The sequence below is a fragment of the Cryptotermes secundus genome, unplaced genomic scaffold (assembly GCF_002891405.2).
Source record: "Cryptotermes secundus unplaced genomic scaffold, Csec_1.0 scaffold380, whole genome shotgun sequence".
In the NCBI taxonomy this organism is placed as follows: domain Eukaryota; kingdom Metazoa; phylum Arthropoda; class Insecta; order Blattodea; family Kalotermitidae; genus Cryptotermes; species Cryptotermes secundus.
The window spans coordinates 379,509-394,260 of NW_019742966.1; the positions used below are offsets into that span (position 1 = coordinate 379,509).

The 14,752-nt window shown below is 42.0% G+C and overlaps 1 protein-coding gene across 3 annotated transcripts in view; it reads right to left on the reverse strand.

Moving 5' to 3' along the window:
* Positions 1 to 14,752, reverse strand: part of LOC111873481 (POU domain, class 6, transcription factor 1) — a 268,269-nt gene that overhangs the window by 214,853 nt on the left and 38,664 nt on the right. For all 3 annotated transcript variants that reach the window (XM_023868234.2, XM_023868232.2, XM_023868233.2), the window contains exon 2: positions 12,739 to 12,890. In XM_023868234.2, coding sequence (XP_023724002.1) covers positions 12,739 to 12,867 — 129 coding nt within the window. In that variant the 5' untranslated portion in view covers positions 12,868 to 12,890. The remainder of the gene's footprint in view (positions 1 to 12,738; positions 12,891 to 14,752) is intronic.

Genomic DNA, 14,752 nt, shown 5'->3' on the forward strand with positions numbered 1-14,752 from the left:
GTCACATTATTTTTCTGTGCGTTGAAAGTTACTAGAGTCCATTTTCAGAACGCGAAGGAACTCAACAACACGAGGTCGGATATCTCGATGAACACACAGGACACCCAAGCCGTGCCCTCAAAAATGTTTTAGACAAAGTACAGTCTTGTATTGTGTAGAATGGAAAACGCAGACTCCCATAGTAAAAGCGATGGAGTATTCTTTTCATCTTGGAATTGCGTTGCTGCTTAGTAGTAATTAAAATAACTACACGCTTGTGCCTTAAACCAATCAATTAAAATTACAGATTCTGGCATACAGCCTCGCAAATATACGAACAAGACGACCTTGCATCTGACTTTGTAAGAACCGCCCATCTATAATTATTAATGTCAGAGTGGAAGATATATTTATATTAACGTACTGTGACATGTCAATGCATTGCAAGGCAACGGCTCGATAAACAGTTCGCTTAAGGTCACGCAACAATAGGACGAATATTTACAGCTCGTTGCTAGGCAAAAGTCGGCATCCCAATGGACTGGCGAGATAGGTATCACGTGACTTGTTTCAATATGGTCCGTGCCATGCTCAGTGCTAAGCAAAAGAACTGTAAACACGTCTACAATAACATGTGTTTTCAATGGGATCCGTGCCGAAGGTTTATAGGGGACAGTGAAGGTCGTTTGCAGTCAGTCATAATTGTGAAGCCGTGAGCCAAGGGCACGAAGCCGTCACGGAAAGGAGATGTGAGGGTTCAGCAGTTGAGAACACATGGATGAGAAAGGGGCGTGTCTTCAGTGAAGTGTGAAGATTAGTTGAGTACAGAGTAATTGAAGGTGAAATAACAAGAAGACTTCATAGTGATTTGGAAAGCTAGTTTCTGTTTTGAGACCCGTTGCCAGGAGACGACTAGTGAAGACTGAGAATCCTAGTGCGTGTGTAACGGTGAACTGTAAAGTGTGTAGATCAGCGATACTGCGGTACTGATTGTAATTAAGAGAGAGAGTGTGTAACAGAAGTGCTAATAAATCCAATGATCCGAACTAGAACCCGTTGTTTTCGTCACGCGTACCGCCCTACACGTGACAATATGTACAACTGTACTCTAATGTCCGGTGGGTAAAACCTGTAGACTTCAGATTCGGCAGTAAAACGCACACAATTCTACCGCTCCGCTGAGACCAACTGGCGTATTTAAACAATATATTTTAAAAGTGAAGCCGAAAAATATTACCCAGATGAGTAAATTTAATTTAATGAATTTAATATACTTTACAGCCGCCATAATATCTCTCATGGAAGGTTAGCTAAATCTATGAGAGAAGCACATTCTTGTTAAAACGTCCAAGTATTACAACGAAACTTGTTAAGATACGTCGACGAATTACAATAACAACTAACTAATTCGTGGAGCTGAGCCCCTCCTGAGAAACCATCAATCGATCAGGCACCCATGAATTTCCCAGCATTTTGTGGAACCCGAAGATTCATTAACGTGTTCACAAGAGTCCTAATTACTACTACTACTACTACTACTACTACTACCATTACTACCACTACTACCATTACTACCACTACAACTACCACTACCACTACTGCTGCCACTACTACTACTACTACTACCACTGATACTACTACCACCACCACTACCATTACTAACACTACCACCACCACCACTACCACTGCCACTACTATCATCACCACTACTACTACCACTACTACTGCTGCTGCTACCACCACCACTACTACCATTACTACCACTACCGCTACTACTACTACCATTACTACCACTACCGCTACTAGTACTACTACTACTACCATTACTACCACTACCGCTACTACTACTACTACCGCCGCCGCCGAAACGTATCTGGGAGGTCCTACATTCAGATTTCCACCTCGACACCGAATATCCTGAATGAGATTCGTTGTGGCTTCTCTTGGCTCTCCAGAAAATTGCAGGGCTTGTTCCCTAAATTAGGCCACGACCGCTTCCATCTCCGTCTTCACCAATTCATATTGCACTAATCATCTTACCATTCGATGTTATATTCTAGTCAGTCTCACTGTGATTATTGCGAAACACACTCCCAAAAACTGAGAGAGAGTTTACGGAGTGCCTTCACCATATCCTTTTTATGGGATGGACGGCCAAGGGGTCGCAGTTCGAGTCCTGGTAGGAGTATGATTTTTCTCCCTTCTACGACGTCCAGAACACTTTGGGGGCACACCCAGCCTCCTATACAATGGGTACAGGAGGATATTTTCTAAAGGGTATAGCGGCCGAAGGTGAAGCTGATCACTCAAGTGGCGAGATCAAGAATACGTGGAGCTTTACAACCACTCCCATATGTCTGCAGAATCTGAGTGAAAGTGTCATTAAATAACAAACGAAATCAGATCCGGTCCACAAGATAAAATTACGGGCCTATTCTTTGCCCTTCAGATCAGAACTGCAGCTCATCTGAAGCGCACAATACACTCAGTCGCGTGCTTCAGTCACCTTCCTTCCATTTGCATCCCTCGGCGGCTGGCAAGGGGGCAGCTATAGTATAATTCCCGTCTATGGCTGACATGTTAACTTAATGCCAAAGTAAAACACGGTCCAGTTAAAAACAAGAAACGACGGTACAGGATAAAAGGTAAAAGGCAAATCTATCCCTGTAACAGGCCTTGAAGGCCCGTAGGGATGTGAGACGTCGAGGCTCCCACATTCTCTAGACAATCGGCTAACAGATGGCGGTGAGGTTGTCTGCCCTACGCGCCGGCCGACCTTTACCCCCAAGGAATATTCCTGGTACTCATTTATGTCAGAGGCTGAGTCGTTCCCCCGGGCCATAGTGCGGCTGGAAGGAGGAGGTAAATTCAAAAATCCAATTGCCTCATCGGGAATCGAAACCGCGATAGTGCCTCAACCAACTACTTCACCGCGTGGCCCAATACAGCGTAATCACAAATAACTTATCACGTTACTAAGGAACGTAAGATATAGGCCGCGCCATAGCGCAGGCTGTTGTTAGGTCATGTGGGATTTGTGGTGGACAAAGTGCACTGGGGCAGGTTTTCTCAGAGTACTTCGGTTTCCCCTGCCAATCTTCATTCCACCAATTGCTCCACAATCACCCTCACCTATCATCTGGGGCTGGTACAATAGGCCAGAAGTGGCCGCAGTACAAGGGACTTAGTCCCACCTCACTAGCAATAATAATATCAAGGAACAGTTTGCAGTATTTGAGGTTCTCACAGCGGTGGTTATGAAGGTTTCAACATTCTGGGACATATAGCCGTGTGATCCATTAGAAGTCAACCGACGTTTCGGAGAAACACGTCTCTTCCATCTTCAGGGATGAAGATTAAGCCAAGCAAGAAACCAGCAGGTAACAAGCTACGTGCTAGATTCAAGACTGGATTATTCTTAATTCATGAATATCAAGGCGACATGTTCCTCCGAAACATCGGCTGACTTTCAACGAACTACATGTCTTTCTATTCCAGAAGACAGAATTCTTTGAGAAACACTTCCCAGTGTTTGAAAATCGTCCGCAAATGTAATCCCGGAATTCGGAAAACCGGAGTTAATAGGAGATAGGTCCGTCGTGCTATGCAACAGAGAGGTGGGATAGCATGGATTGTGACTCAATTCCGGCAGAAGCAACGGATTATTTTCTTCGCAGCGTCCAGAAAGCCTCCTGTACAATAGGTACGCGGGAATCATTGTTCGGGAGCAATATATACACTCTCACATATACGTGTACGTGGTTCTTCAACAACAATATTCAGTGAAAAGAAAATGTGAAAGGTTATGTACTGTGAGATACTTACGGCCATAAAAGAAAGACTGTAAATGAGCAACGGCTGCGACGTCTCCTGCTCTTAGATTGCGCACATATTTCCATTCGGTGTGCGCGATGCTTTGCTACGGTACCTTGCAATGGTACAATGAAGATCTCATTTAGCTGAAGACGTCCAAATACCTGCCTTAACAAATACTTAATTTAACAAGCGTACGAAAAGTGGAACAATTCAGGTTCGTTCGCTCTGTTTCATTTAATACAGTAGAAGGCCGACTGCCCCTCACTGTGCCCGCGCGGTCTAAGGCATGAACAATCTTCGCCAGCTCGAACACTGCGATCGTGGGTTCGAATCCCACTTGAGGCATGGATGTCTGCGTGTGTTTATTCTGTATTTATGTTGTTCTGTGTGTAGGTAACAATCTCGCGATGGGCTAATCCCCCATCCAAGGAGTCCTACCGACTGTGTACAGATTAAGATACTGAAAATGCGGCCAAGGTATATTAAGGCTGCAGAGCCACAGACAGATAGAACGCTGGTTATCCGAATTAATTTATGACAATGGTGGTCAGAATATTCGGAAACGTTGTGTTCTTCAAAATACTGGAAGATGAACAGAGTCTAAAAACGCAGTAAACTCGATTTTTTCGCTTCCGACGAATATTTTGCGAGTTTTGGTCGAAAAGCGGGCAGACAACGTATGTAGGTCTTCATACAATGCGTCAGCTACCCCTGTCCGATTTCATCAAAACTGGAAAGTGTTATATAGTTTAATAAAGTCCCCCCTCCCCCGGCTAAAAAAATTCAGAAACATCCCTTTACAGTTATACGATGGACAAACAGACGCGACCAAACCAGAATATGCAATTTCTCGTTGCGAATACATCAAAGATTCCTATAACAAAGCAGACCGTTCACTGAAAAGCGTTACTAATGAAGCATTCGAGCAGACAGAACAAATCAATCTCCATATTAATCTGGAGAAAAATACGCATATTAATGCAATGTTGAGACAAAGTTAAGCCGGTAATGGTAGTGTAGCGGTCTAAGACATGCACTGTCTTCGCTCGCTCGGAAGCCACGATCGTGGGTTCAAATCCCACTCAGGACATGGATGTTTAGTTTTGTGTGTTATATAGTCCCGGTACGGACCGCAAAGAAAACGCCTCTCCCAATACTATTGTTGCATCACGTGGCTATCGCTCGAACCCCTTAGAAAATACCATTCCTCTGTTACTGTTTACGGCCTTTACCTAGCAATGGTAGCTGTGTGCAGTCATTAGTTAGCAACGGGTATACATACTACAATATTAATTCCTATACACAATAAGGGAGGAGGGATATACTGCACATTATTCTGGGAGCAGCAGCAAAATAACATATACCAGGGTTTTAATAAACTCATGAAATACTTCTCACTAACTTTACAAAAAGGCATCAAACATTTCCATTTCCTTCGGAAACAGACACACACATTCATTTTTCATCGTAATAATAATGTAGGAGCTATCAAAATTGGGACATCTATGTCACTTCGTCAGCTGAAGCTTGCCGCTAATCTATTACATATATCTCCACTCTTTCAATAATTGACAATATATGGAACACGTATCCTTTCCACGATTTTTATATCGAACACAATCATTTGCATTTCCAGCAGAAAGCCAATTAAATTTTAAAAAATGAAATCACATTAGAGTCATTCGGTATACTGCCATTCTTCGAACTAATAACAAAAGGCAATTGTATGTGTAACAATTTTATAAATTCATATTTCAGAAATACAAGATGAATACGAGTGTATATATATATAGAATGCCCCAGAAAAGCACATGCAGACAATCCATACCATTTTTACAAAGTCGAACGCCCAGTAGTAACTATGTAGCCAATATCAGACATGAAATCTCTATATAATATGATTCTTCAAAATGTGGGTCTAGATTCTACTAGGGTGTAGCTGAGTTCTCTAGAATTAGGTAAAATTTGGTTTCGGTTTCCTGCTGTCAGCGCACAGCCTGATAAGAGCCTGCAACAATGTGCATGTTGTATGTTACGACCGACGGCCACTCGACCCGTCTCTCTTGCAATAAAGCACCCATCTGGGGCTTACGGCCAGATCTTTATTGCTGTCAGACAGATGTGGGTTTGTTGATGTGGGGCGCTCTCTCTGACGAGAGGACTACCCTGTCGTTTGCCAGAGTCACAGTCAGCAGTAATAAGTCTGTCAGTATATACATATTACATTTTACATGTTATTAAATGTATGTATATACAACATATACAGGACCTCTGTCAGTCCAGGCTCAGTAGAGCAGAACAGACCCTATCATTAGTACCTCCTCCTACAACCCCGCAGGCTCAGTAGAGCAGATCATACCCTAACATTAGTAGCTCCTCCTACAACCCCCTTGCACGGACCTAGTAGAAAACACAGTTTCCAAAAGTATCTATACTGTTGCAGTGTATCCGTTTCCGCGGGAACGTGTTTACTGAGCTGTTGCCTAGAAACTGCTCCGGTATATTTGCTTATAACGCGGTCGTTGCACAGTAACGGCTCTACACGCCACAATATATAAACTAAAGTGGTGTAATTAGTGAGCATGTTTGTTCACATGTAGGCTACATTATATCCCACTTGTTCACATCGATAAAACCACAACCAGCGGCAACGCCTCTGACTTCTATCGCAGAGGCAGCTGGTTCGAATCTCGGTCGTGAAATGGACTAACGTGACTGAGGTGATTCGTCGAATTCCTCGGCTTCTGTAGGAAAATGTGGAGACATTACCCAAAATGAGGCCATGATTACTCCCCGCTACAGCTTTTTCAATTAATTATTCACTATCAACCACGTATTTGTCGCAATTTAGTCTAAATACTCGTAAATTATTAACAGTGTTCCTAAATAAAAACATTAAGCTATCGCTTCAGTCATAAAGTCGGAATATATTAAAAAAATAATGCCATATATCCACAAGATTTCAAGATATGTCAGGCAGTGCAATCAAATTAAACTAATATTGTCAAGTGTTTGACTCTCGACGGGGTTTTAGATTGGATATTGGATGTAGTGACCAATTACAAGCCGTAACTACAAATAACAAACCGTTTTCTAGCAACTGACGCCCGCTCTGACTCAAAATATTCCGGCTTTTATGTGGCAAGCCATAATATTATAACAATCGACCAACCACGGGAAAAACACGGCATAAAAAATATCATCCTAAAAATAACCGAACCTTTTATAAGAATTAACTAAAAAGAAATTACAATGAAAGAATTGCATAAAAGTATTTGCCTGATGATGACATTATAAAGTCGAAACATACTGTAGAAGTGACATATATAAAAAGTGACAATGTAGCACACCGTCCAGGAGTACGACAAGAAGTTGCACTTTCGAAACCTCCACAACAAATTCCAAACATTAAATTAATATATCAAATTAAACATAGTTTGAAGCAATGGGCAAGTCTTTATCAGAGAATTTCCAATAATGATAAAATAACTGATTTTTAATCCCCTGAGGCTCAACAAAATTAAATGACTCGGATTGTACTACGCACATGCCCGTATTTTCAAAAATTTGATTCATAAAACCCACAAGTACCAATATCCACAGACCTCTAAAACCAATTAACCGTAATATTTAGTCCACCCGAAAAAAATAAGCGCTCGATGCTACTTTTATGTACATAATTATGGAATATTCTGAGCTCGGAAATCGGTAAATTCTGTATTTTGTACTGAAATTTCAATAACAATCATCATAATATAATTCAAACAATTTATCTGGAAAAAATTACGTACTTTCGTACATTACTCAGAATTCCACGAATAAAAGAACCGTTTTCATCCATGCAAAACAGAAATAAAGTAACAAAATTGATCTGTACTCTACTTATCAATATGACTGAATAAAAAAAGGTTGGTATTTATAGAATGGTAACATTACTTTATGGCTATCGTGCAAGACTATAAATAGAGGCATCTAAAGGAAATTGCTTACACTAGAATTACAACAATCGGTGTTATAAATGCAATGGCTTCCATCCGTTAGAAGGGAATACTTGTACTTGGTGTTATAAACACAACATTCGGTGACACATTACTTTCTGTCAATTACAGTAGAATACTTGGTGTTATAAACACAACATTCGGTGACACATTACTTCCTGTCAATTACAGCAGAATACTTGGTGTTATAAACAAGAGTTTCTACCCATCAGGAAAGAAGGCTCGGTGTCATAAAGGCAACAGTTTTCTATCCGGCAGAACTCGGTGCTACAAACGTTACACTTTCCGCCCATTCAGTGCGGAGACGTGTGACGATATACAGAACGCTTCGTATCTTTGTTAGCCTCTTATAAAGGAATTCTGAACACAATCCACTTGCGCTTATGGAATTCTTGCAGGTGAATCGGAAGTACAGACTGTCCCAGAATAATACGACCATATTTTTTGTGTGCTTCGGTTTTTCCATTCAACAAGCATGGTTCAGAAAACTACAATAGTAAGCAAAATATCACTATGGTAACGTCGTCGAACTTTTCTTCTTAAACATGCTCAAAATGTCTGCCATTAGCCCCAAGACATAATCTCTAACGCTGAACAACGGAAACGCAATTGTGTAAAATTATTCTCGGACACTATACGCTAGGGGGTAGATAAAAGTGAAGTTGTCCCTGTGCTTAGCTAATTAAGCACTATGCCATGAAGGCGTATTGGGGAGTGGTTTCGGTACAGCGACTAGCTACGGACTGCACGGCAGAGGGGTGGGAGTTCGAGGCCCGGTAGAGTCAACAATTTTCTCCTCTCCGCGTCGTCCAGACCGGCTCTGGGGCCCAGCAAGTACCTGGAGCTCTTTCCCCAGAGGTAAAGCGGCCGGGCCGTGAAGTTAACCGCTCACCTCCAACTAATGCCGAGGTCAAAAAAACGTGATCTATACATACTAAGGGGTACAGAGGGTAATGAATGAAGAAAATTAACACAAACGAATATAATGTCTCATATATTATCTTCATATTGGTGCCAATATGCTTATGGAACATTCTGTATATGAAATGTTAAGTGTGTTTAACAGTATTACCCCTGTATTTACCTGAACAACGTGGCCAGTTATCGAACGCACGAACCCATGAATATTAAGCAGTTACAGTAACCAAGTCGCCGAAACTTTTGGTGTTCATTTCACGGTGATTTTTGTAATCAGAGTAGCCGTCAAGGGACCCCAGGCGTTAAGGGGTGACTTGACGGGAAGAGTGGTCCATCTGTTCTTCCTCAGTTCTCGCTCTCAAAGCATAAACTCGCTGTATTATCATTCCGAATGTTTTCATACGAACAAAGCAAAAATAGGCTTGCCAGGGAAACCTCACGGAACCTCTGTCGGCTAGAAGTCGGTACGCATCTGGAAGCAGGTTCTCTTTGTTTTCTTCTGGCTTTCCGCAAATGATGAGACGCTTTCCAAGCTCAAGTTGGTACAGCCCCCAGTACCCATTGGGTAGGAGGTTAGGTGGACCCCAGAGCCGGTTTGGAAGACGTGTAGAAGAGAAAATTGTTGACGTTACCGAGACTCGAACTCCGACCCCTCAATCGTTCAGCCCGTGGCCAGTCGCTATATCGACTGCACTATCCCGGCTCCTATAGCCTCGAACATGTAAATGGTTTAATTGATGAGGACCCTGATTTATCGATATCACAGAAAATTATATCAATTTATGTACGGTTATACATGGGGTTAAGTTACGATCCTTTTCGAAAGGAATACAGAATCAGTTAGTTTTTATTATCAATCCATATGAATCATAAATGAATTTAGTGCAGGCACGAAAAATGATGAATACATGAAATTAAAAACAGAAGATAAGTTTAACGAAGGCAATAATTTTGTTATTTTGTTAAATTATTTAAATAATCGGAATAGAAAAGGAGACTTTTTCAGGGAACGCCGTTCCTTACTTCGCGCTAGTTTACAGCTCAATACCTGTCGCTCTCTCTACATACTATACAGACAATTTATGTTGAGAAGTTCCAGAATAAACGCACATAACAATTCTCTCCGAATAAAACTTCGAATGTAATTATTAACCACTGACGCATAATTGTAGGTTTAAGATATCAGGTTAGCCCTATCATCTTATCTCTTACTCAGACCCGTTAATAACTAGTTACAAAAAAAAATATACACAATAATTACTACAGGTTAAATGTCAAAACATAATTTAATACTGAAGAAAGCAGTCTTCTGGGATGTGGCACCGTGTATATGTGGTGTTAACCGACGTTTCGGAGACCTTACGGTCTCTTTGCTTGAGATTTCTTATATTTTTTCTTCTACCCTGAAGATGGAGGCGATATGTTCCTCCGAAACGTCGGTTAACACCACATATACACGGTGCCACATCCCAGAAGACTGCTTTCTTCATAGTCACCGCCGTGAAAGCCTCAAATCTTACATAATTTAATACTATTATAAACGAGTCTTTCATATATATATCTAACAACCTCACCTAGGCATAATTCCATACAACTGTTTTCTGATCACTGCGCTTATATGTCATTTTCTTAGTTGATTTGGCAAAAATGTGTTTTGATCTTATTCCTAGTGGCAAGAAACAGTACACTATGCCGATACCATTTCGCAAGACACAAAACAGGCACTTTGGTAAATATCAGAGAAAACTGATGTTGGTATGAGTGTACACGTCTACTTTTGCTTGAAGTTCATAATTCTAGGTACACTCAGAATAATGTCATGTATGTGTGTGACTACAGACGGGGTTTGGATTGGCGAATTGATTTACTGACCACTTATACACACGACTCATAAGTACAAGTAATTACAGCGTTACCGCTAATCACCACAGCACTCATTAAGTCTTTTCCAGCCTGATGTGTCTTCACCAGCTTTTTCCTGGTAACGGCTTCTAACAGTGGAGATTCTTCAGCTTGACGAGCCCAAGCAATTCCCGGCTGGCCACCGTCTCACAACTGAACTGTCTCTCAACTGACATTGTCCCTTGCTTATAACATCTCAGCGTGGACCGCGCAGAAACATCAAATTTTCTGTTTCATGAGTAACGTTCCACGAGAACGTGTTTACCGAGCCGTTGGCCATCTCGTGGTCGTTGCATAGCAACGGCTATACACGCTACAATGCCGGTCATAGTAGCCGAGCAGTCTAGGGCATGTACTGTCTTCGCTCGCCTGGAAGCCGGAATCGTGGGTTCGAATCCCACACAAGGTATGTATATTTGGTACGTTTGTGTTTATTCTGTGTTTGTTTTCTCCTGTGTTATATAGAGGCATTGAGACGATCTGATTACTCGTTCAAGGAGTCCCACCGTCCGTAAAATGATCATGAAACAAACAAAAAAAAAAGGCCAGGGCCCAAGGGGGCTGTAAAGCTAGTCAAAAAAAATACATGCTACAATTCTTTTTTGAAATTGTGGTTTGATAATCAATTAGTTCGTTCATTAGATGGTTGGTTAATTACATAATTTCAAATAATTTCTGAATAATAATTATCAACGATACTGACAGACGAATATGAAATCCGCATAAAATAAATATGTGACAGAGAGAAGATGGAACAAACATTCCGAACAGTGGTTAGCAGGAAGCTTCCTCCATGAAGTCTTTTGTTAACTCCAAAACGAAACTACACACTGAAGCTGACCTCACACGTCATTACAAAGTGCATAACTTTGCCCGCCGTAGCGCTAATTTTACAACACACATACCAGAGAGGAAGGTCAATGCAAACTTTATAATCGCCTACACAAATAACACGAGAGACTCCTCGTGTACTGTGAACACCACGTATAATTCAGATAATCCTTCACAGTGTAAATTATGAAATGAGTCCATTTTCACTGAATTACTACATACACATATATGTATGTCCATTGTCTTTTGTACGGACAGAAAATAGCTTTAGAAAACTGAAAGAGAATCGCTAGAGAATTGAACTGAGAACCAAAAATTATCCTTCCGTAACAAAATTGAGCTTAATGAGATGTGGGTGCAGCGATGTGCAAAGGAGCAATGACAACCGTAACACTGCACTGGAGTGTGCTTCGTTAGATCATCAGAGATACACTTGTCGTCTACACTGAAAATGTGAGTACCAGGAATCTTCCTGGGGAGTTAAGGGCTCCGGCGCGTAAGGCTGACAACCTCACCGCCATCTGTGAGCCGATTGTCTAAATAATATGGGAGCCTCGACGTCTCAGAACCCTATGGGCGGCCTGTTCCAGGGATAGCCTCACCTTTTTTTTATTTTACTTATTCATTCAGAAGGCTTTCAATGTTTACTTATCCACAAATTTGGGTACCGTCATCAAAATGTGAGTAATTGCATGTGAATTAAATGTTTATTTATTATAACGGAACAATTAATGTAGTCTTAATTCTTTCTTCTATAATCCTTCCGACGAGTGCGCCAGTCCCTGAGTAAATTTTATCTTTAGAATTTGAGTTTTATCCTTCCTTTAAAAGTTTAGCTGCTACGTACTGTTATACTGACACAGAAAGTAGCTACAGTACATCCTGCTTGCTGGGCGACATTCTGGCGTTCCACCACGTGACACATTGAGAATGAGAAATAACTAAATCTTTCTGTAGGCCAACTGAGAATGATCAAGTCAAGGATGATGAGGTGGGCAGGGCATGTAGAACGAATGGGGGAGACGAGGAATGCGTATAGGATATTGGTGGGAAAGTCAGAAGGAAAGATACCACTCGGAAGACCAACGCGTAGGTGGGTGGACAATATTAAAATGGATCTTAAGAGAGATTGGATTGGATTGATCTGGTTCAGGATAGGGACCAGTGGAAGCCTCTTGTGAATACAGCAATGAACCTTAGAGCTCCATAAAATGCTGGGAAATTCTTGAGAAGCTGCAGAATTGGCGGCTCCTTCAGAAAGGCTCAGCTCCATGAGTAAGTAAGGCCAACTCACCTCAGACTTCAGGTTAAGCGGTGCATCTGGGTCTCGTTTGATGGCTACCCCAGAAGAGGCAGTGGCAGGAGTGGTGGCTGTTGCCAACATTACGTCACCGCTGTCCTCTTCCTGGACTCCCTCGGCCATGTCAGCCTCGCATCCTGACTCGTCTGAAACAGTACGACCGCTCTTACTTATCTGCTCACTGCATGTTGCATTAGGGGCTTCGCGTGTTCATAATCCAACCACACACAGCATAACACCCAATGCTGAAACAATAAGTACTACTTTCCTTGATACGACAAGGACCACATATACGACACGGCCAACAATTCTTCTATTTTGTCCATTGTCCACTATTCTAGAAACTATAAAACACGTTACGGGAAGTGGGCCTGTTTCCTTCCTCAAGTGGGGGGAAGATACATACTCACTTGAGTGAGGTTTTTGTCCGCAAGTGAACTATACCGACCGAGCGCCCGCCTATTGTCGGCGATGTTAGTGCCAACTTTATCGGATAGAAGGTGTCACGTGGTCAGCGCAACGAATACCCACGGCCGTTAATTCGGGTTTTCTAGACCGGAGCCGCTATTTCCTTGAAAAAGCTCCTCAATTATGGAACTAGGATAGAAAAGGTCGAAATTTATGCTACAGATCTACCAAACAAAACCAAATGCATGTGCACCAATGCAAAGAAATAGAAAAAATTGTTAAAAAAATTCAGTGCCTACCGCTAGCGCCATCTGTGAAGTAAAGTCTGAAGGCTGGAGAAAGTCCAAAAATCGAGTAATTCTGAGCGTTATACACCATCGTCAGAACCCTTTAAAATTCTATTTTTGCCTGTGTATTCGTTACCGCGGTAAAGTTTTCTTCACCAAGCCGTTGCGTAGCAACGATAGAGGGACATACACACACAGACCAAAGTGTAGGGATTTATGGAATAGACGTCGAGATGGGCTCAGATGCTACGACATGTTTACCAAGCTTCATAAAGATTGGTTCAGGCATTCAAAAACTGATAAAGGGGGATACACATACTCGTACGTACAGACAGCATCGAGATTGCATCAGTCTACTTCCATTTCCCCCCCCCCCCAATTAAGAAACACAGACTAAAATTATAACATTCGGGACTCTCTTTTAAATAAGAATTTTCCATGAAAATGACAACGGACGACACAGATACTATTACTGGCAGTAGCACGTGTAGTCCCCTATCACTGTCCTCCTTTACCCCAACTCCAAGCAGCAACATCAGGATTTTATCACACAGAGAGGTTCGGAGACGCTACATCAGCTCAGATTACAGCGCCGAATGATATAATAATGACTGATGAAGTGGAAAGGAAGTGGTAAATTAAAGTTACCCCTTAACAGCCCGTGAAGGCCCATAGGGTTGTGAGACGTCGAGCCTCCCACATTTTCTATACAATTGGCTCACAGATGGCGGTAAGGTTGTCAGCCTTACGCACCGGTAGCCCTTTACACCCAAGAACGTTCCTGGTACTCATTTCTGTCAGAGGCTGAGCCGACTTCAGGGCCATAGCTCGACTGGAAGGATTAGGCAACTGAAAAATCAAATGACCTCATATGGACTCGAACCCGCGACCTTCCGGCTTGTAGCATAGTGCTTCAACCAACTACGCTACCGTGTTCACCGGAAAGGAAGTAGTCGTAGCCTAATTTGAAGCGCTATGCTAGAATTTTCGTAGAGGAACTGAGAGAAACCAGGAACATCCCAGTAAGGATATCCGGTCTCCGAACCGAGACTGTAATCCACGACGCCCCTAATACGACGCAGGAGTGCTACCAACCTGATTCGGACAATTCCTCGTGGTATAAATACAGGCTGAGTTCCTGGAGGATTTCATAATCTGTGCTCCTCGGTAAACATTATTTAAACGATCATACGAAGGAGCGCAAGATGGGGGAGATTTGAAATTGCTACAAAATTTACTCCCAATATCAGAGAAACTTGTCACAGATGGGAAGATAATATTGTGACATGACGCTTAAAAACCGGAATAACGTT